Raw genomic sequence first — 24707 nt, forward strand, 5'->3', positions numbered from 1 at the left:
AATTGTTAGGTAAGATACTCAGGAATGCATTCTCTCTTGCACGAACCACCCACTTTTCTCATTGCTGTTTCATGTAATACGTTAAATGACGGGTAAGTGTACTATTAGAGCGGCAGCCCGGACCGTTGAGATACAACGAACGAGATACCGACTGTAACCCCTACCGGTATTTAGGAGTAGACTTGTAAACTGTGAAGCTGACCGTCTGCCGAAAATATATGGGTGGTTTACTTAACAAGCACCACTAATTGCTCGTTAGATTTTGGGTCTAGATCCAATATATGAGATACCAGATGAAACTAATATATAATATATCTGCAGACTCTACTGATTATAGAATGACCAGTGACAGACATTTTGGAGGGTGGGTTCCCCCTGACAGACGCACTGAAAAGGGAGGGTTAATTGGATCTAGATCCAACTTAGGAGATACCGAGTAAAATTTACACTACAATAGCACTGCACATCCTAGAATACTGTGGTGGTAATGACAGACGTTTTTAGTGGGTGGTTACCCCCTGACAGACGCCATCCAACTTAGGAGATACCAAATAAAATTTGTACTACAATTGCACTGCACATCCTAGAAAGCTGTGATGGTAATGCCAGACATTTTAGTGGGTGGTTACCCCCTGACAGACACCCCACAACGAGTGGGGGAGGAAGGGGGAAGGGGAGGGGGAGACAGGATCTCCATCCAACATCATAGTACCAAGTAACATTTGTACTACAATAGCATTGCACTTCCTAGAGTACTGCAGTGGTAATGACAGACATTTTAGTGGGTAGTTACCCCCTGACAGGCACCCCACAACGAGTGGGGGGGAGGGGGAGCCAGGAACTGCATCCAACATTGGAGATACCAAGTAAAATTTGTACTACAATAGCACTGCACATCTCAAGAGTACTGCGGTGGTAATGACAGATATTTTAGTGGGTGGTTTCCCCCTGACAGACACCCCACAACGACTTGGGAGGGGGAGGGGGAGCCAGGATCTGCATCCAACATTGGAGAAACCAAGTATAATTTGTACTACAATAGCACTACACATCCTAGAGTACTGTGGTGGTAATGACGGACATTTTGAGGGTGGTTACCCTCTGGCAGACACCCCACAACGAATAGGGAGGGGGAGAGTGAGGGGGAGACAGGATCTGCATCCAACATTGGAGATATAAAGTAAAATTTGTACCACAATAGCACTTCATATCCTAGAATGCTGTGATGGTAATGCCAGACATTTCAGTGGGTGGTTACCCTTTCACAGACATAACCTACGATTGGAAGGGAGAGGTGGGACACCTTGAAATATTTCAAAATCTATCTTAGGCAATATTAATATTAGAAATATGGTAAGTATCTGAAAATCGTGAGCCTGATAAAATGTAAAAGGCAAAAAATTCAAGAAATATTGTGATGTTTCAGGATAAGAATTACTGCCGGAGTTATTTTTTTAAATTCCTATTGAAGTATGGAATATTTCACTTCATTAATTCCATCACATCTATATAAATACTATGTGTGAGACTTCCTAGGCTTGGTCTACTTTCTATAGTTTCACACACACACACACACACACACACATATATATATATATATATATATATATATATATATATATATATATATATATATATATATATATATACTATATATATTAGCACTATCCTTTGGTTTGGAGTTATTACTTCACACAAAATATTTTATCTGAATGGGAGGGGGTCACAATTGGCAACAGTTACAAGTATGTGTGCTGAGCCATTTTTGAATAATTAAACCAGTCATATGGTGCCACTCTCAGTTCCTCTAAAAAAAGAAATGTAAGATAAGTATTCTTGCTTTAATAGCGTCTTTGGTCATTTTCTTTTCTTGCCTATAGTTAGGACACTGCAGCCATGTCGAGGTTCGTAGCCGAACGTGTCTTACCGTAAATGAATTGTTCTTTAGTTGCTGTTGGTTCGTGTGGATGAAATGAAATTTTTATCGGATATGGGAATTCGATTGATATTAAGAACAAAGTCCCATCATAAAGAGCCGTTTTAACACCCGCACATTCACAAAGAGATGATGTATCACAACACAAATAATTACTGGAAACGGAAATGTGAATGAATTGTTCAGGATAAGCTAACTATAAAGATTAAAACATTTTCCCCCATTTTATTCCCCCTCCCGAAGTTGACGATCATACAACTTGGAGCTCCTGACTCCCAAATTAAGTTGGCCTATAATATCATGTCAGTTATCTAATAGCCCACTTATTTTCGGCTGCCTCACTCAAATTGATCTGTACACTATCACCAAGTATCAGGTACCATATATATTCAGGGAAGAAAATCTAAACTTAAATAAAAATAATACACAGTTTGATGTTTAAAGCCAGCCGAGTGCGTTTGTCTCTTAACTTCCCGCCGGCACGCACCACAGGCAGCCTATGTAATGTTTCAATATATTCTATCGATGCTGGCTTTGACGACCATTATTCGGCCAATTTTCTCCCTAGTAATATTTTTTTCTTTATTTGTTCATTATATCCAGTAAACAGGCACTAACATCATATTATATCCTCACGTCTGTTCAATGCATTTACGATTGTTAATATGATTTATAATGCGTCTCCAACAGTCATAAAAATTTGACAGCCGAATGTGCAAATATGTCAGCTGTGTGCAAGGCATAGGGCGTCAATCACTGGAGTAGCGATCTCCCTGCCGAGAGTGACTTCGGAAGGCCATATTGAAAGGTCTCGGTCCAGCTCTTAGTGCTATATTTTATTACTATTACTTTTTTTAATCTTTATTATTATTATTATTATTATTATTATTATTATTATTATTATTATTATTATTATTATTAATCGACCCAATTTCACAGAGAAAAATTACCTTACGAAAACACACCTAAGCACTCCATCCATTGTTGTCAGGCCTAAGCATCTGCTCTTGGATCTAAGCAGTGTCAATCATAAATGGTTCCTGTGTAAATGCAGGACTTTCTTTGCATATGGTAGCGAAGAACTAACTAAACAGTAATGTACAATCACTAACCACCAACACTCACAATGCACTTACTCAGTAAGCACTCACACTTGCATACATTCACTATACACACACACACACACACTCTCAATAACACAAAACACTCTGAATACCCAACACTCACTAGGCACTCACTATACACTAAATGCTCACTAAACACTTGAAATACTAAATTTACTAAACATTCATTATACCCCAAACACTCAGTAAACATTCACTAAACACTCACTTAATCCTAAACATTAATTAAACACTAAACATTCACTAAACCCCAAGCACTCATTAAATACTAGCTTACCAAACCCTAAATACTTATTAAATACTAAACAGTGAATGAACATCCACTCATTAAAAACTTGATACACACTTACATACTAAACTTTTGCTAAACACTAACATTCACTAAACGCTCACTTAGAATTAGCAAAACTTTCACTAAAACCCTAAACATTCACTGAATACTTACACACTAAATATTCACCAAACACTACCATTCACAAGACATTCACTAAACGTTCACTTAACATTCACAAAACATTTACTAAAACCCTTAAGACAAAACATTCACTGAATACTTACACAATAAACATTCAATAACATTCACAAAACATTCACTAAACCCTAAAGACTCAGTAAACATTCACTGAATACTGACACATTAAACAGTCACTAAACCCTAAACATTCATCAAACACTTACTCATAAATATTCACTAAACGCATACTCACTAAACCCTAACAATTCGCTAAACACTGACTCATTAAACATTAACGATAGAAAAAATTGACAATCGCACTAATTTTTCATTTCTCTTGTTTTCTTTGCATTAATGCAAGGTGATTATTTTGTTTTGGTCTAATTTGCTCTTGTATTTATTCATAATCTTCTTGAGAGAATGGAAATGTTCGAAATAACTTGGTGTGTAGAGATATTGTTTAAAAAACAGAGATCCTCTGTGTCCTTCCTCAGCCAGGTGTATTATGTCTGACGAATTTTACACCAGCCGAAAAAAAATCGACTATAGCAACAGCAATATTCATTCATAAAACTGATAATACAAAAATGTATCCATGATTTCATTAGCATGAAAGTCAGTCGAAAACAAAAGAAGGTAGTCCTGCTTCGATAAAACAAACCGAGTAGGCTGTAGCGCAATTATTATGATCTGTACCCTGACTATAGCGTATATATTACATATGTATTACTATCTATTTAATGGGTGCGTAACTCTATTTAACAAATGCTATGTACATAGACATTTTACAGCAATAACTCTAATAATGATAAGAACTTATATGCTACTTTATAGTGTCAGTCTTCCAACCACCGCTACATCAATTTTCATATCGTAAACAAAGCTAAAGCGAGTAGGGGAGACCGGGGCTAGTTGGCACACTTTTTACAATTTTGGTTATTGCGAATATAAAAAAAACTTTTAGCAAAATTCTTACCACCATTGAAAAATATTAACATTCGTCTTTATCACAGAGCAAAATAATTGTTGTTTGCTTTCAACATAAGATAACAATAAGCTTTAGAAAAAAATAACTTTTCGTGCCACTTGCCCCACGGGGTAAGTTGGCACATTGATAATTAAAAGAAAATTACTACATTGCATTTAAATCAAATAGCAAAAATACCCTCTGAATTTCCAAAATACAAAATATAAGACATTAGTATCGCTTCAGATCATCACCTAGTTGTAATTGTGGCAGGTGTGAAATAAATCCTCGTCATAGTCTTCATGCTCCCACATGTTACATGCCCTGCACTGGACCCACACTTCTCCTGGCTTACCAAACACAGGCTCTCTTCAGCTGAGCTTTCTTCTGGATCAACAAGAGCAGTTCTTAAACTCTGTATCACGCTGTATCTCTCAATCTGTTACATAACCACCCGTAAAATCAAAATCTTGAAATAGTCTGTAATTCAAAGTTGAAATTCCATCAATCCTAAACCAATTGGAAACATCAGAATAAGTGACAGCTAGAGGTAAAGCCGAGGAAACTTTACCAGGAATGTCACAGATGGGCATACTTGATCCTGGATTACCAGTCATCCACGAATCACATGCCCTGTTAACACATTTCTTCAGATGTCTATAAACACTAAAATCCAGGGGCTGCAGCTTGTGAGAACAATGTGCAGGAAATTATAGGACACTAATCTTATTATCCTTCCAAAAATCCAGAAACAAAACGTAAATTATATATATAAATAGGCTTACTATTGTTATCAAATAACGTGTGCCAACTTGCCCCATTTATTTTGAGCCAACTTGCCCATCCCTACCATTTGGTACAAAAACGATTACCAGTCCACACCAAGAAGCCTTGAATTAATCATTTTAATGCTATAGAATCTTTAAACCATAAGGAAAACTATGCTATCATTGAAAACTAATCTTTATGAATGTAAAGATGTTATAGCAAATAACAGAAAGATTAAAATATTTACTTACTACCATCAAAATCAAAAATTGTCTCATAAATTCGAGCTCCTACGTTCTATCTTTATAGAATTTTGCTGGTAATTGAGGAACCACGTGGCAATTATACAGTATATGTATTAGAGTCATCCTATTGGTAAACTTTAAAGTCATGTTGAGTATGCCAACTTACCCCTGTAGCCAACTAGCCCCGGGCTCCCCTACTATAATTGAAGTCAGTTGCTTGCATGACAAAATAATAATATGACTGAATTATTATGTGCCTACAGATGACTGTTATTTATATGAAACAAATAAATTATTTTTGTGTTAGATCAGCCATCGTCAACCGGGGTTCCGTGAACGATCACCAGGTGTTCCGTAAGAATTCATGTTTTATTTAATTATTTGTTATTTATAAGTATATATTTTTTGTTAAACATGGCGTGAGAAATCGTAGTCCTATAATTTATTTTATCGTAACATATCGTGCGAGTTTTTTTCCCTCTGTTTTACTAAAGGTAATTAACAGAAATGCTTATATATATATGTGTGTGTGTGTGTATTAGGGTTCCTTGGGATGAGGAAAATTGTCTCAGGAGTTCCTCGAAGTGTCAAAGGTTGGGGAACACAGTGTTAGATAAATACAAAGGATATAGAAAGGATAAAAATATTTATAAAATATATCACGATAATGTATAATACGGGTCAATAGTAGCCCACTATACTAATCTAGACATTCATTATCAGGGCTTGCCCTTCCCCCTGCCCACCTGTTAGGGTGCGTCTGTCAGGGGGAAACCACCCACTAAAATATCTGTCATTACCATCACAGCATTCTATGATATGAAGTGCTTGGTATCTCCAATGTTAGATGCAGTTCCTGTCTCCCCCTCCCCCTCCCCACTCATTGTGGGGTGTCTGTCAGGGGGTAACCACCCGCTAATATGTCTGGTATTACCATCACAGCATCTAGGATGTGCAAGTGTTATTGTAGTACAAATTTTACTTGGTGTCTCCGATGTTGGATGGAGATCCTGTCTCCCCCTCCCCTTCCCCCCCAATCGTTGTGGGGTGTCTCTCAGGGGGTAACTACCCACTAAAATGTCTGGTATTACCCCCACAGTACTCTAGGATGTGCGGAACTATTGTAGTACAGATTTTACCAGGTATCTCCATGTTAGATGCAGATCCTGTCTCCCCCTCCCCCTCCCCACTAGTTGTGGGGTGTCTGTCAGGGGGTAACCACCCACTAAAATGTCTGGCATTACCATCACAGCATTCTAGGATGTGCAGTGCAATTGTAGTACAAATTTTACTTGGTATCTCCAATGTTGGATGCAGATCCTGCCTCCCCCTCCCCACTCGTTGTGGGGCGTCTGTCAGGGGGTAAACACCCACTAAAACGTCTGTCATTACCACCACAGTATTCTAGGATGTGCAGTGCTATTGTAGTGTAAATTTTACTCGGTATCTCCTAAGTTGGATCTAGATCCAATTAACCCCCCTTTTCAGTGCGTCTGTCAGGGGGAACCCACCCTCCAAAATGTCTGTCACTGGTCATTCTATAATCAGTAGAGTCTGCAGATATATTATATATTAGTTTCATCTGGTATCTCATATAATGGATCTAGACCCAAAATCTAACGAGCAATTAGTGGTGCTTGTTAAGTAAGCCTCCCATATATTTTCGGCAGACGGTCAGTTTCACAGTTTACAAGTCTACTCCTAAATACCGGTGGGGGTTACGTCGGTATCTCGTTCGTTGTATCTCAATGGTCCGGGCTGCCGGTCTATATACTTTGTTTTTTCTGATTATTTTCAGTCATTCTTGTTTACCTTATACTACTGTGCTGTATTTACTTTTCTGATAGGTGTTTATCTGAGGTTGCCATCACAGCATTAACTGGCTGTTTTATGATTTTTTTTTTTCCACTGGCTGTGTTTTTTTTTAATTAGTGTATCAATAACACTTCTTAATTAAAATATAGGTACATAATGTTAAGTACAGTATTCATTTTTTTTTAGTTATGCATTCATTTCATTCCGCAACAAAGCAACTTTATTTTACTTGCAGATGCTATTGCAGTCAGGTGTACTAACAGCTGTTCATCTCAAGATATATTGATGATGATCTTAGCTGCTAACCAGGCCATAAACTACTTTAACTGCTTTAACTGCTCACAAAAAGAGACCTTCACTGCTTCATCCACTTCTAACCAGGTTGGCCCATTGGTCCACAGACTCGTGAGAAAGGAAAGTCAGCATCCCTCCTAATACCAACAGCCTTTTACCTAAACCTAGCTTTGTTCACCTTGGTGGACATCCAGCAGTCAAAACCAGCCAGAGTGGTGAGCTAGCCGAAAGACCTCACATAACACTTGAGTAACAAATTGATGCTTCTCTACAAAATAGGCTACTTTAAACCTTGGGTAACCCAACTGTCCCAACATGCAATGTGCAATATGCATTACAGTAAGACAGGAAGCATTCTAAGGCCAAAGTTATCGCGTAGGCCTAAGCCTCGGCTATGCACAATTTGCTGTAATAACTTCAGACAACATGACGCAACTAGGTCTAGGCCTATGAATCACGAGTCTCATTATAACTTTCAGGCCTCCACTAAAATAACCGCCGCCCCTTCTAGCATAAGTACGGGTTGTATCATAGGGCCAGTATTCCATTTTGATATAAGTAGAAATGACTTTTTATACTCGCACTTTTGAAATAAAGACCAATCTTGACCTAAGCTGCAGAACACTAGAACACACTCGCACATGTCATACCTAAGACTTAACGTTCGTGTAATCGTGTTGAGAAAAATCAGCTGCTTGTGATAGGAACAGGAAGTAACGTTTGTAATTAAACGATATAAGAGTAAGGAACGCAATTTCTCATTGCTGTTAATTAAAATAGTTTAGTATTGCTTTAATTACTAAATTTTTTTTAATATAATCAACATGTAATTGAATGAAAATTTTAAAATATCTAATTACATATAAACAATGTTTTTCTAAGTTTTAATAATAGAATGTGCTTTCTTATTAAATTCTCGCATTATTCTAAAGTCTGCTTTTAATGTAAACCCATGTAAAATATTAATTAAGCTTTTATTCTAATTAGTTAAGATAATGTCACCGGTTTTAGAAGACTTAAAATTACTGTCTAAAATGTTATCACTCCCGCACAAAATGCTGACACAGTTGCAATTCAGCCCTCCCTGTGTGTCGTACTGAAAAGAACTCTACTGTGATTGTAGCTTTAAAATTTTGACAACAAAATCCTAATGGACAAAGAGGTAAGTTTAGAGAAATTGCCCTTTTCGAAAGATATTTATTATATTACACCTCTACTGAGGGAATGCGGATTTAGATGTCAGACTAGGCTGTGTAGTAGGGTAGGGTTAGTTATAGGTACTTTTTTTTTCTCTCATCTGTCCATCCGCTTGTGGTGTTTGCGCATGGTAACACTGCATCCCGGACTTTGAATAATATCCTATTTCGAATCTTAACGGTGTAATTCGCATACAGTAAATTATTAAAACACTTTTTAGTTGCATGGAACGTAATCGCGGATACGACATCCATGATCCACTATGGATTGGGCCGTCCAGTGTATTTCGCAGTGTTTAGTAGTGGCTCCCGGGGGTTAATTACAGTCGTCCGAATAAATATTACTTAAAATTCTTGTTCAGTAGGTAAAACTGTATAGAAAAACTGCAGGTATTTCTATGAAACTACTAGGTATTGCAAAGTTCGTCAGCCAGTTGACCCTTATAAAGTACTAGCCTAACTACTATATACTTTGTTTTTTTCCATCTGTCCATCAGCCTGTGGTGTTTTCGCATGGTAACACTGCGTCCCAGGGTGTAAATAGATCTACCAACTAATATTATGAGACGAAATTCAGGTACAAAAGTCAAGCTAATGTACCTACATAGCCTATAATTTCGCCTGAGGTGTCAACCATAAATATTTTCCCAATTTAGCTAGTAGCTAGTATAAGCTAGACTATAGGTAGCTTATGCACACAACTACCTCACATTATTCGTGGTAGGTTGTTAGGTTCGTCAGTGCATCTCTCCTGATGTACTGTAGTCAATACTTAAGGTTCCTTGCAGCATCTCTTTGGCCTCTAGCTGCAACCCCTTTCATTCCTTCCATCTGACTCCTCCCTCTCCTAACTACTACTACCTAGGCCTATTGTTTCATAGTGCTAAGGCGAGGTTTTCCTCTTGTTACACCTTTCAAACGTTTTATTTGCAATTTTTCCTTCAGCACTGAATGACTTCAGAAGTCCCAATGCATGGCCTTTGGCTTAAATTTTACATTCCATTCCATTTTATTCAACCCTCATACTAGGTAAATAACAATTATTGGGAGACTCCAGCCTGGAATGAGGACCAAGAAATGGATGAGTCATGCTTTTGGGAATGGTTAAAACTGCATAAAGCACAAGGAATAATTTTTAAATGGATTTAGTTCATGAGCAATTAATAGCTAATTGTCTTAATGTAGGATAATGTTCGTTTCCAGTTTGTTAAAAGCATGTTGAAATATGCCAGAAAAAACATTCGCATTTGATCCCCCTGGGACTAGCACTAAACATGGCAAAATACAGTTGGACCCCCGGGGGCTAGTACTAAACACAACGAAATCTCAAAAAATTTTTATGTGGAATTTGAGTTTGGACTGGAAAGAAACTTTTTACCTTAATGTAGCCAAGGCTATGGTCTGGGTTCTATCTGATGGTTGGAGCAATGAGATGCATAATAATCTAGCTATCTTCAACCAAACCTAACCCTGGATTCCAGGCCCAACCTGGCTGGGAGGATAATCAAAGGTTTCACCAGGCTTTCCAATAACAGTGAAACTGTTTTTGACGTATATATTTCATAGCCTAATTACAGGACATTTTCCTTCTGTGCTGTTTCTACTTATAATGAATGTTTTAGCCCCTAAATTATTTTTGTTTATTCTTTAAATTTCATTATAATCATCAGCATTGGTATTGGTATTTGTTTAAGAATTCTAAACCAGCACCAATCACAGGTACATCCAGTCACCACCTGAATCTCTTCACGAATGTGATTGGTTGTTTGTAAGAGTACCTATTCCTCAGCATGAGCTTGAATTGAGTGTTAAAACTTGGTGAGAAGGTAGTTAACTGATGGGAAATCAATGAGTGGGTGAAATCCACTACTTACCTGTTGTCATAAAGCACTTTTTCTTCACCTGCAAGTCAGCTTTAGATCCCTTGCTCCACTCTGACTGACCTTAAAGTTGAAACTTCTTTCAACTTTTTTTTTATATGTATGATATTTGTGGTCTTTGTTTTACATAAATTTGAACAAGAAAGTGAACAGTAATAGGCGTGAAGTACTTTGCAGTATATTTCTGGTTAGGAACCATTAGTTCCCAGAACTAAATCAGGTTCTCGCACTGAAAGTGTGTAACTACAGTTGTTTGTATTTATGTAATTTACTTAAGAACAGTTAGGAGCACAATTTCCTCTAAAAAATTTGTGTAATCAACATCAGTCAAAGAATGTACGTACAATTTTGGAGATTGACTGATTTGTACCTATTAAAACTGGCATGAAAATTTTGGTGACTAGTTCTAATACAGTAATAAGAAAATTGTCTTTCATGCACAGACACTAATTGGCTGCTCTCAACCCTTTTTCGCTCTTTCTGCGATTCTTGATACAGTATTTATTTACAAAGTAAGACAAGACTGCTTATTGTCATAATCCCCACTTGCTTTCCAAATTTCAAAAGCAACATAGTCTGGAACTATTGAAGTACGTATATATACTGTTGGTTGACAGGTATCCAGTGCAACACAGCCTGGCACTGATCAGTTCACAATGACTTCAGTTACACTCATTTAAAGAAACAGGCCTCTATATGAAATAGGAGCAGCAAGTTTTAGTTGAGAATGTTATTCAGTCTACAAAGACAGTTTGAAATAGAAAAAAAAAGTGTTACATGGTGTAAGAGAGAACTGCAGTCACAAAAAACATTATAGTAATTAAAAATTAAGTAGTATTTCCTTTAACACAAACAAATGCTCTTGTACTGATTTTACTTGCATGTAAGCAGTTTTTGGCTGCATTGTGCCCTTTGAGTTAGTTTAATCAGTGTTGTCTTTCTGCATTGTTACTAGGAGTGTGCTCACTGATTTCCTTCAGGGTGGAGAGGTTGGGAAGTGGCAGAGGAAGGCTGAAAGATGTTTGTTAATTTCTTCGATTGGTATTACTCTGCTTTGTGGTCTCCTTCAAGTTCTCCACGTCTCCTTCAAGTTCTCCCCGGCTGTGAAGGTAACCACAGCTAAGCCTCCTGTTTCTAGTGTCAGGAGGGTCCTTCATTTATGGAACCAAGACAACCCAGACTTCTACCTCTATGAAGGGCCAGGAGCATTTCCAACCCTTTTAGTTCTAGCTAGGAAGGGAGGTCAGGGCAAGAAGGAGGCAGATGCTGATTGGCAGTCCCTTTTTCAGCAGCCTTGTTGGGAGATGCCTATCATGGACAGAGAGGCAGAGACAGAGGGCCAGAGCCCTGAATGGTCTGTTTCTTATGGGATGTTTACAGACTACCTCTCAAGGACTAATGCTCTGCCTTATCTCATTTACCAGTACTGTTCTTGGGCCACCTGCCAATATGGAAAAGTTGAAGAGGATGCTGGAGAATAATGGCTAGGAAGATGTAGACAACTACATTCTGTCCATTTTACAGTCTTCTCTTCTTAGTGGGGAATGCTACTTTCAGCTGGAGAGGGGTCATTGATCTCTTTCCTTTAAACAGGTTTGTCACATAGGCACGGCTCTAAATAGACACGGCACACTCCTTAACAGATTTCTTCAGAGAGGGTTGTTTTATTATTCCATACACCTTTCCATTAGACCTCCAGATAGTACATCTGGTTTGTATGCAACTGGACTGCCTCCCGCTTCAAAGCCTTGTGTCTCAGATTAGCCACAGCCTCACATGAGTTCACCAGTGTCTCAACTGGGATTAGCTAGTTCTGTTCTCAGAGGCACAATTGCTCCAGACCAAAGACTGCCTCCTTGCATTTTGTGTTAGCTGGAGATCATGGTAAACAGAGAAGTAGGCACTTATGCAAGAATCAGGAAAGTACCCAAGCATACTTATAGATTAGGCTGCAGTGAGTATTTTTGTCAGATTCATGCATCACTCAACTTGAGAGGTTTTAGGGCAGTTCCTGTTGTGAAAGGAACAACCAGCACAGCTTTTGCCAATAGTCCTCAGTCAATTGTTCTCTCTAGAGAAGCTTGTTCTGCGCAGACATTGGTCAGTCTCCACTGACCATCCTTCACAGTTCATGTCCTAGAGCAGGAAAATAAAGTAGGTTCTTGCTTGGTGGCTGGACAATAGGATCCTTGTGGGAGTTCCTGATATTTTAATCTTTCAAGTTCACTGTATTGTGAACCTTGTATAGAGTACCTTCAGCTTTAGAAAAAATTATGACAAAACCACTTCCTTAAGAAAATGGATTTACAGTATTAGTAGATACAGTACCTAGACAACTGTAAAAGGGGATGTATGAGACCAAAAGACTGTGTATGCATTTCCTGAACTAGCAGATCACCTCCTGTTAGAAATGAACTGATATCATTCACTAAAATATCCTTACTTTTTGAATTGGCCCTAACTTGTGGCAAATTTCGGGCCACAGACTCCTTACTGTTAAGACTTGATACATAACTTAGGGAGGCTGGAAATTGGTGACTTTTTGGACAATTATGAAGTTCGTTGGGCAACTGTAGGATTCTTGTATGTTTTATCTCCAGTAACTCCACATATAGTACCTACTTAGAATTAAAATCAGAATGATTGCAAACATTATCTGGGATAAAAATTTCTGTTAGTTTCTCAGTTTGAAAGGTAGTAATACTTCAGAGTTCAGTCTGAGGGCATAAATTATTTTGGCACTTAACCAGAGTACAGAATTTAATCCTTATGATTAGAAGTCCTTTACATATTAGATGCAGATGAACCATTAGGCCTTAATTACTTCATATTCCTAATTTTCATTTGTTAAATTCTAGGAACTTTATAATGTGTGAATTCAGAGTTGAAATACTCATTAGGATAATAGGATTTATTTATTTTATATCACCAACAGGCTTTCTAAACTATTCAGTCCGTTTTATGCTAAAATTTGGTGTAATTGACTATAAAAGTGCTTTCATGAGCATATGCATGTTTTTGTTTTAATTAGTAGATAACAAGAAGAATTGATATATGAGAAAATTACTGATTTTGAATTAAGGAAGCTGGAAATTTTAGCTGCATTAATGTATAAAATTAATCCTTAATCCTGTTCGCCATAGAGACTCCCATAAGGCTTGTTCAAGGGTTTAGTTCTTAAGTGAGGAGCAGAACTTGGCAACACCAATGGAGTTGGACAGCCAGGAAGAAAGAGAAAGACGCTTTTATGTTGAGCAGATGTAAATTGTTTTATCTAATTTTTTTTTTTGCTACTGTATAGTAAAGGCTTTACTTTCTTCTGTATTGGGCTGCATTCCTCTTCGGGGGCCTTGAGTGTATAATGTCCTGCTTTTCAGTTTGTTGCTATTGCTAATAGGACTGTAATAATAATGTCTTAACAAAGCAAGTGAATAGGAAGTGAAATATATATAAAAAAAAATAATGCAGCTGGGAGCTGAAGGGATTTTTGCAAAGAATATGAAGCACTGCCAGTGCATGCCATTTGGATTACATTATACACAGGAAATAGATTATTGTTCTGAATGAATGCCTAGTGTACCATTACCATAAACATCTTTAGAAGTTATTTGAGAATGCATGACATAAGATAAAGGCATGTCTTCTATATTTTATTGGAAAAGTTACACATAGAACGGTATAGAGAAAAATTACATATGAAGAGATATAACTGTCACTCAAAATCTTTGGTGAAGAAGCATAGGAAAAGTGCTTTAAGGATTATTCTTCATGGATATACATGTACACCTTTTTAATATATAAAGTTCTGCTTAAGCATGGCATAGAACTCACATGTATATTTACACTACCATTCAACAAGGGTTTTAGTAACAAAATTCTTGGTCTCAAAAGGCTTTGAATGATAGGTTTGGAGTTGTAAAGGTTTTTTTACTGTCATGGTACAGTACAGTACAGTGTGACCTAACTGAAGGAAGGGTCACATGAAATGCCTGACTTTTGGTTAACCATAGGAAAATAATGATTTTTTTCCCTTTTCCACGTCACTTCATACACATCAATAATAATGGGGTTGTTGTGAATATGTATGGATTACTGTTACCTGAACTGTATTGTATTTGCCTGGATTATCAGCCGAACAGAAAGATTACCATAGATTCCTTTGTGATTATAAATGATACAAGACCAATTATGACAAAATATTGTTTGTGTAGGGCAAGTTTAATTTTGGAAGGTCAAAACAGCAGACTGAAATATCAGGCTTTTGGGTCTGTCGTCAAGGTAACTTGCATTGCATGTTGTAAATAGAGTAATTAAATATAGTTTAAGTTAAGGGAGGTATAAAGGAGAGTCTGAAGTTTAAAAATGATGACATTTTTGTAAATACTTTACCATACTGTTTGATTTTATTTTCTTTACTTGGACTGCTGTTCATTTATGGCTCTATACTTTTATATTCTGGATAATGTAAACCTTCTCATTTGTTGGATAATATTTACTCCTTCAAGATAACATTATTGAACATAACTTAGGGAAACAAAACCTGTTAATTAGGAATAACATTAACCTAAATACCTACTTTACATAATTTATTTGTTAAGTGCTTGAGCTTTTCCAGCACGTGGTATATAAACTTTGTATCAAAATAGTCTAGATCTGTTATACAATTCAAGAATTGTATATGTTATATTCATCTACTTATATAAAAATACTGAAGCACCAAAATAATACATTGTACATTGTAAACATTCAAAGCGCAGATCAGGAATCTGATTTTAAATGCTTGTTATATTTAAGCTATATTATCTGTACGTACAGTAATACTACAAGTGTAAGAAAGTCATGTTAAGGGACCATAGCCTTCATAAAGCTTTGCCTTGACAATTAATGTTTTCATGTGCTGCCAAATTTTTTATGTACAGTGTTCCTTCAAGAAATATGTTGTTTGTTAACATAAAATATCAAATGCTGCAATCAGCCTATAAGCACACACGGTAATCCAATAACATTACTTGTTCCAGTAAACTGAAATGGATGTACAAATTCATCAAAACCTGCAAACATTACATTTGGTGGATAATTAGTATCATATGCAACTTAAATGGTATATATTCGACTGTAACAAACATATAATGTGTAGGAGATGTAGTGGTACACAGATATAATGTAGTTTTGCTTATTGTAATGTTTAGCATTAACTTGTGTTTATCTGATTCAAAATATAAGTTATTTCTACCTTACAAGTAATAATTAACCTACTGAAGACTAAACTAATACAGTATTCTTCTCCTCCTCCTGTGGTGGGTAGAGTTATTTGTGCTTAGCGTTCACCCCTTCTTCGTCCATCTCAGGGCTTCACAAATTACTTATTTCTGTTTGCAATGGTGCCAGTGCTGGCATCAATGAGGTATACTATGGCGTTGATGATCATCATTGACTGTAAAGAGAATGTTATTATTATTATTCAGAAGATGAACCCCGTTTATACAGAACAAGCCCATCAAAAGGAGCATTGACTCGAAATTCAAACTTCCAAAGAATATGGTGTTCATTCGAAAGAAGTAACAGAAGGTAATGGGAAATACAGTCAAAGGAGATCAGTCACTAGAAAAACATATAAATTAACAAACGAATAAACAAAAATGTATTGTAAGTAAATGATTAAAATACAAGTTCATTTTAAATTTGCTCCACCTATTTATGTTTTGTATTTAAATGTAATATTTTATTGCTACTTCAGAACAGCATACGAACCTATCACTTAGCCATACAGATTCTCAGGGAGAAACTATCAGTATGTACAGTAGGCCTAGTCTACCTTCATTATTTTGATTCATTTACATTAGAATCACTTAATGGCATTTACATCTTGGTATTGACCACTTTCACATTTCATTACTTATTACTGTACTTGTAGGCTACATAGAGTGCCAATATTTAATCTTAAGTCAGTGGTTAAAAAAAAAAAAATTAAATATAGTAACATTCACGCGCGCACACAGCTGGGATTGATAACAAGGGTGTGGGGAACTATCTCTCTCTCTCTCTCTCTCTCTCTCTCTCTCTCTCTCTCTCTCTCTCTCTCTCTCTCTCTCTCTCTCTCTCTCTCTCCTGGTCAGATAACCTGTAAGTCTGAGAATAGCTATACTTTAATGTTTTGTAAATAATAATAGTAGTATAGAATGGTTACCCTTTCTTCAATTTTCTTCAGAACATTTGAACTAAAGAAAATGGGGTTTTACGAGACTAACTTGGGTAAATGGTACCTAAGTTGATTCATTGACCCAATAATACAAACTGTTGATAGAATTTATTTCTGCAGTTACTACATAATAATGAATATTTAGTAAAATCAGACGCGACAGAACTATAACATGCGAACTCATTCCAGAAATTCATCTTTGCTCATCATCTAGGTAGTATTTCTGGACATTTACCTTCCAAATACTATATAATCTAATCATGATAATATGTACGTCTCAACCTGTTTTAAGCCTACTTTAGGATAATAGGTCTTAGATAATCTTCACATTTAGGGTTGAAAGAGACCTGCTGAATTTTAAAATTCAGCGAAAATAAGTATCTAGGGTTTACAAAACAGTCATTTAATATATTTTTTCTAAATTACTTTTTAAAATTATTTTATTTATTATTATTTTTTTTTTACAGAGAAGTCACAACTCCTTTCAGAAGTTAAAGGTTGCTGAAAAGTTAAAATTTATCTTTAATGTTATTGAAGGCACTTTATAAGTAAGTACCTTGAATCTGGAAACTTGCTGGGGACATTTGCATTTCACAACTGAACCAACATTGCGAATAGGACCGTAATTGCTTTCCAGCCCCATTGTAGGGCCATATGGCCCAAATTTCATACAACCCCCCCCCCCTCTCTCTCTCTCTCTCTCTCTCTCTCTCTCTCTCTCTCTCTCTCTCTCTCTCTCTCTCTCTCTGTGCTTACCCCCATAGCCATCCCCGCTTTGGTGTATTCACTGTCACTCTTGTCCTGGTAGGTCTCAATGGCCATGGCACCACCAGCCACGTTCATGCAAGCAGCCGTGAAGCAGAACAGCACTTCCTGGAAATATTTGTTTTGCTTTAGGATGGTTCACTTTACTAATATGAGGAAACTATTGTTATCTAGGCCAATGTCACTTTGTGAATGAATTTATCATTTTTTACCCTTACTATGTTGGTAAAATAGTAGACTGAACTGAATTTTCTGTTAAAAATGTTACTGTAACATAACTCCAATTTTTTTAAAAGCTAATTGCCATTTGCGCTAAATTAACAGCAACTTGGGTAAATATGATTACAATTTATACAGTATTAGCTTTTACATTAAATTAAATGCAAAACAGGTAAAAATGATTACAGATTACTTTTAACTTGTACATTGAATTAACAAAAACACAGGTAAAATGATAACAGATTACATTAGTTTTGCAATGAATTAACTCCAACACAAGTAAAAATGATAACATTACTATTAGCATCCATTGAATTAACTACAACACTGGTAAAAATAATTACAGAAGTGAATGCTACTTTGTATTTTGTGCCAGTCTCTCTCAGAAATTTAAATAAGCTTTCCCTTCGTCCTTACCAGGAGGTTAGAAGAGTGAGCGAAGAAGATGTACCCGAGGAGGAGTGGAAGTGAAATCAGGATGGATGACCCGATGGCGATGATACCCACCAGTCTCCTGTCGGCAAGGGACTGGCTGTTCGTCCACGATTCTGAGCCGAAGTGGAGGTCGTACTGACGCAGGAGGGCGATGGCGATGAAGGCGAGGCACTGCAAGGTAGGGAAATGTTAATTTGAAGTTGTTTATATTTTTATAAACGTTGCTCAAAAGACCCTTAACATACCAAGTCGAGTACAGTACAGTACTTTACAGTACAGTTGGAGTAAGGTACTGAGTAATATTACTAAAAATGCACTAATAGAACTGTTGGGGGTCAAGAATGTGTTTTTATTTGATTGAGGTTATGGGTAGATATAATAATTACTTTATGTAGATCTTTTAGTATTTTAATGTGGTTTTGCTACATACGTTTACTTAAAAAAAAAAACCTTAGGTTTACACAGTGCTGTAATTCAAGTGCTTGTTGTTGTTGTTGTTGTTGTTGTTGTTGTTGTTATTATTATTATTATTATTATTATTAATTATTATTATTTAAAAGATAAACCCTATTCATATGGAACAATCTTGTAGGGGCCGTTGACTTGAAATTCAAGCTTCCTAAGAATATGTTTATTAGAAACGAGTAACATAAGGTAATGGGAAATATAGAAAGATATCACTTATTTAAACAAAATAAATTAACAAATTATTAAATGAATAGGAAAAATGTAGCCAACCAACCCCTTCTTATTCCGTCTCAGTCTGTATTTTATTAAACTTTGGTAATGTGAATGATTCTAAATTTATTATTTTGCCTCACGATGTAGGTACATCGTGTCGTACTATAAGTTTTGGGTTTATAGATAGCTCTGCTGTTTCCCTGGAGGCTGTTATCTCATCGCAGATGATGCTTATATTTAAATCGGTTGTAATAGTATTTTGGACTTATAGTTATTTTTAAATTATTTGCAAAAATCAAATCAGACGATTAACGGAAATTGATTTTTTTTACGAATTTTTCATTGACCTGACATCCTATATTTTATATGGTCTGTTGACAAAAGTTAACTAAGGGAGGATCTATCTTTATGTTGCTGATTGAGTTACGATTATATATATATATATATATATATATATATATATATATATATACATATACACTACTCTCCAAAAATATCTTTAATGATTCTTGTTTTTACTGAATCACTGCAAAGAGATTTGAGTGTAAACATTGCTCAACTTTGATATATTATGCGAGGTAAAACAAGGTTAAAAAAAAGTAAAAGACATTGTTTTGAAACTCGAGTGAATAATAAAGTAAAAGGGCCTTTGCTTTTATGCAAGGCAGGTTTGTTATTAAAGGCGTAGGTTGTGTACATTGCATGTGAGAAGGGGAAAAGGGCTTGATGAAAGAAGGATATGAGGGAATCGTGTAAAGAGAATATGATCGCAGAAGGTGACAGGAAGAGAAAAAGGATGATTTGATCGTTTGGAAAGACAATAGATATGTTAATTTGCTAATTTATTTTTTTCTTTTTTAATAAGTGAGATCTCTTCTTTCTTTATTTCCCTTTACCTCCTCTTCATTCTTCCTAATGAACATCATATTGTTTGAAAGCTTAAATTTCAAGCAATGGCCCCTGTGGGCTTGTTCCATATGAATGGGGCTCATTTTCTGAATTAATAATAATAATAATAATAATAATAATAATAATAATAATAATAATAATAATAATAATAATAATAATATAGAAAACGAGGATGTGAAAGAAATAGAAAAATGTTAACAACCTGAGAACAGGTTTAGGCAGTGAACCGTTGGGAAAGGGAAGGAAGAGGGGGGGGGGGGTAAATATAAAGGAAGAACGATTGTAACGAATAAAGTGTAAAAACGGCGGTTATGCAATCAAGACTTAGGAGAAAAGAAGGGAATAAACAGCCTTTGGGGTGGGGTGGAGTGGGTTGGCGGTCAGAAAAGGTGCAGAGAGAAAATGGCAGCAGCCAGCGGTTAAAGTTGGATCAGGGTGACCATACGGAACGAATCATCGCTATTTTTGTGTGTGACTTGATCACCGAACACCTGGTGGTGGAAAAGTCTAGTCTCAATCTGCTGCCTCTAGTATATGTTCCAGTGAGCTCTTTGTGCGAACGAGTTCAACCTTTATCTGGTGATTGCTTAGGGAACATGATTCAAGTGGAGATTGGGGGATGCGGCCCTTATGAGTTGAGTGCTGATGCTTTAATGCTGTCGTAATGCGTATTTTTGTACTTCGCAGATTCTTAACGAATCTCAGCTTTAGTTAGCTTCTCCAGTACCCTATTACTGCTTTCTGTTGGTGCACATCTTCATTTACACACATGCATACACATATACATGTATATAACTTAAATCAAATTATTAGTTTCAATTAAATTATAAATGACATTAGAAAAATATAGATCGGTAGTTTCCGTTAATTTCAGGAGTACCCTGGAAAATGCAGTAGTTCTTGAGAAATGCCACCCATTTTGAAATTCATGGAAGACAGTATTTTCACTGATTAACTTTTAGAACTGTAGTAAGTTTTTAAAACATACTAAGGCTTTTAAAAGATAGCCTTCCTACAGTTTTATTTACCTCTCCAAATTTGTTTGCAAGGGAAAATAATTATTTATATAGACCAAACAGCTTATTTTGCCTTTCAATGTCAGTATATTTGCATAAGAAACCTCCAATATCCAATCAAAATTGTGTAAATATCCAATCAAAATTGTGTACGAGTCAGGTGTTGCTAATGGAAGAACATGACTCTTAATCTTCCTCCCTGCAAACAGGCACACCCCTAATCTTCACGTAAAATTTATTCGAGAATGAATGGCGTAGCGTGTTTCGTTCTACAGTATTTCGGAAAGGAGTGCATCACCCCTACCCTTAGCCTTAATTATCTAGTCAGTCAGGCAGGATGAAGAGTGCTCATTATTGTACTTTGTTTGGGTAGTTTGCATTTTCATAGTTAGCAAAATACCTTACTGCAGCAGCTATGCCCGCAGGCAGGATGTGACAATTAAGCATTTCAAGGTCGAGGTCCTTTGTGTCACAATTAGGTTCTCTTAATTGTGTGCTGACAATATTCGTTGGGGATTTTGGTAATATTCACATGTTGACTTGGTAACACAAGGCTGGATATTTAATACCTATTGGACTTGGGAAATCAGGAATAGATACTGGTTTCGTGCTGGATTTGGAAACATAGGACTAGATACAAGTTATGTACTGGACTGGAAAATTTACTTGGAAACTCAGAACTCTAGGTAATGTTTTCCGTGCTGGACTTGGAAGCGTAAGACTAGAATACTATACTCTGTTTTTTTTCCATCGGTCCATCCGCCTGTGGTGTTTTCGCATGGTAACACTGCGTCCCGGGCTTTAAATAATTACGCGATGTGTAAGTTTTAGGTAATTGAAAGGATGTCTGGGTGTACATTTGCAACTGAAAAGTGTTTTAATAAATTACTGTAAACTAATTACACTGTTAATATTTGAAATAGGATATTATTATCATTGTTGAATGTAACTATCTAAAGCCCGGGACGCAGTGTTACCATACGCAAACACCACAGGCGGATGGCCAGATGGAAAAAAACAGAGTATATTTACGTACTTAACTTGGAGACACAAGACTAGATACTGTTTACGTACTGGACTTCGAAACGCAGCAATAAGCTCTATTCACGTATTGGACTAGGAAGCGTAGGACTACTTACGTTTCTTACGTACTGGACTTCGAAACATAGGTATAGGATTCTCTGGATCCTGAGTCTAGGTTTCGGTATTTTATTTCGTCAAGTAACGATTTAAATTTCATACTTTTTGCATCAATCCATTGACAAGGATATTGAAAATGGATATTTTTTTAAAAATGCATTCTGCTCATACGAATCAGGGCGATTAAGTTTCTCGTTAGTGAATGCAAAAATATATAGACAAATACAAGGCAACAATGGACTTTTATTCGTCATTGGTTTTTCACTGGGAAGGAATGACGAAACGGGTGATATTTGAGGGGATTGAAAAGCTTGTAGCATATGTGGGTCAATTAAGTAAACGGGAATCGTGCAGTGGAGGAAAATAGATTTGAAGAGACAGAATATAAGCTGAATGCTTCAGCTTCTTGTTAGTGAGAGTACCTCGTCGAGGCCTCGCGTTTTTAAATTAATTGACATGAGGGTATATATATTTCAGCTGTCTCAGATCACCCTCACAGGAGAGAGAGAGGTAATGTCATACATTACAAAGCAACCATTCATTATAAAACCTTAGTTTCATTGTAGCTGTATGTTAACTTAATGCCCATTATACTATCATATGAATGAAAATATGTGACAATGATTTTTTTCTGAATGACGTCAAAATGTTGTAAGAAAAACAATACTAAAACAGAGGAACTAAAGCATAAATGTTTGAATTGTAAGATATCCTATTAGCCACTTGATTTCTTAAAATTATGAAATGAACCCTTAAAGGATATTAAGAATGAAATTAAACTGGTAGAAGAAAATAACAGCAACAAAACATACGCAAGTTTAATCCCAAGTTAATACACATGAGAGAGAGAGAGAGAGAGAGAGCCAACCTGTTAACTGATTCAAGTGGGTAAGAATTCATTGCATTCATAACAATTTTTATATTCTTAATATTTATATTAATTATCATGAGAGAGAGAGAGAGAGAGAATGGCAACTGGTAACTGATTCAAGTGGGTAAGAATGTATTGCATTCATAAGTTTTTATATTCAGACTAGACGATTTAACCAGGGTGCAAGCGGAGGAGTGAAAGAAAGCACTGGGTAGGGTGAGTGAACTGAAAGGAGGTTGGGGGGGGGGGGGGGGGTGGGGGGGGGGGGGGGGGAGATCTTCGAGCTAGCTGGCAGGATGTAGTACCACACTCACACAAAGCCTCTCGTTCAGCTACCGAGATATCACACATCATGTCATCATTAATACTAGTTTCTATTTCAAGACCGTACGCATACTTATTTGTAAAATTGTCTATGGAATAGTGATCTGCGCATTTTCGTCTCTTTTGATTTAAACAGAACGTGGTAACCGACAGTAACGAACTTGCCCAATATGAAAAGAGGAACTCCGATAAAACTGTCTTTAATATCAGTTTAACACGAAAGGCACCTTATTTATATACCTTGGTATCGCAGCTTTCTTAGATATGGTTTATAAGCGACGGAAAGGCAAGGTGGTTTGCTAAGGAAAGCCTACTGGAGGAATCCACGTTCGGTATATAAGGGTTGATAGAAACCGAAAGTTTCCAGCACCGCCAATGGAACCCATAAGAGGGAATGGCGTCATCCCCTTTGGGCGTAGCTGGGAACCCTGCTATGGCCTCTTACCAGCGTCATTTTCATCGTAATTCTCGTGAAGAGGTACTGAAATGCACAATTGTGTATAAAACTTATGTTGGTATCTGTAAAGGTAAACATCTTAATACGTACGACAGACATTGACATGACGGATGCACAGGTGCAGGTTCTTGATTTGCTAAAACAAGAAACTAAAATACGGAGTTTCAGAATCGAGTCATGTTTTTCTCACACGCATTATTGAACATCCGCATTGAACACTGCTTTTTATTAGGGGCTCTCGGTTGTATTTTTCATTATTTAAACAACTGAAATTCTAGTCGGCTCATTGTTGCTTGAGTCCATCACTCAACCGTGGATTCATCCACGGCGTAGGATTGAAAAGAAACCGCCACAGGAAGTGAACCGGATGTGTCGTTATGCAACTCTGGTCTCTCTCTCTCCCGCTCACATATGCAGACGATTTTATTATTTAGATTAAGCAATTGCGGAAAAGCTCTGTTGATGAGCAGGCTTACAGTTCCACAAATAAATTGACGACTTCAACCATACTGCAGTTTTTGAGTACTGCAGTGTAAGATGCGTAATGTAAGCATTGCAATAATTTATTATTGTCTTCAAACTTTTTTCTAAATGCTCTTTAACGAGAGAGAGAGAGAGAGAGAGAGAGAGAGAGAGAGAGAGAGAGAGAGAGAGAGAGAGAAGCTGAATTGGAATACTGGAGGACAGGAAACTGTAAGGAAATCACATTTTCCTTGTCCTCACGATAATCACTTCATTATTGTCTATGTGATTATATGTATATTATATATATATATATATATATATATATATATATATAAATTATATATTATATACAATATATATATATATATATATATATTATATATTATATATTATTATATATATATATGTGTGTGTGTGTATGTGTGTGTGTGTGTGTGTGTGTGTGAATGAATTTATTGTCTCGCGGAGAAAAATACTCGGACTATCGTCGAGCTTGAGAGAACTTTCTGTAGAAGCAAGGAGAGGATTGCTCAAGGGCACCTCTGTC

General features: G+C 36.5%; 1 protein-coding gene across 1 annotated transcript in view; it reads right to left on the bottom strand.

The window, feature by feature from the left end:
- Positions 1 to 14316: 14316 nt before the first annotated feature.
- Positions 14317 to 24707, bottom strand: part of LOC135206211 (uncharacterized) — a 32911-nt gene continuing 22520 nt past the window's right edge. Inside the window, exons 2-4 of the mRNA XM_064237548.1 lie at positions 18280 to 18468; positions 17635 to 17751; positions 14317 to 16113 (exon numbers count right to left, since the gene is read on the bottom strand). Of these exons, the coding sequence (XP_064093618.1) occupies positions 16039 to 16113; positions 17635 to 17751; positions 18280 to 18468 (381 nt within the window). The 3' untranslated portion in view covers positions 14317 to 16038. The remainder of the gene's footprint in view (positions 16114 to 17634; positions 17752 to 18279; positions 18469 to 24707) is intronic.

Source organism: Macrobrachium nipponense, chromosome 29 (genome assembly GCF_015104395.2).
Source record: "Macrobrachium nipponense isolate FS-2020 chromosome 29, ASM1510439v2, whole genome shotgun sequence".
Taxonomy (NCBI): Eukaryota; Metazoa; Arthropoda; class Malacostraca; order Decapoda; family Palaemonidae; genus Macrobrachium; species Macrobrachium nipponense.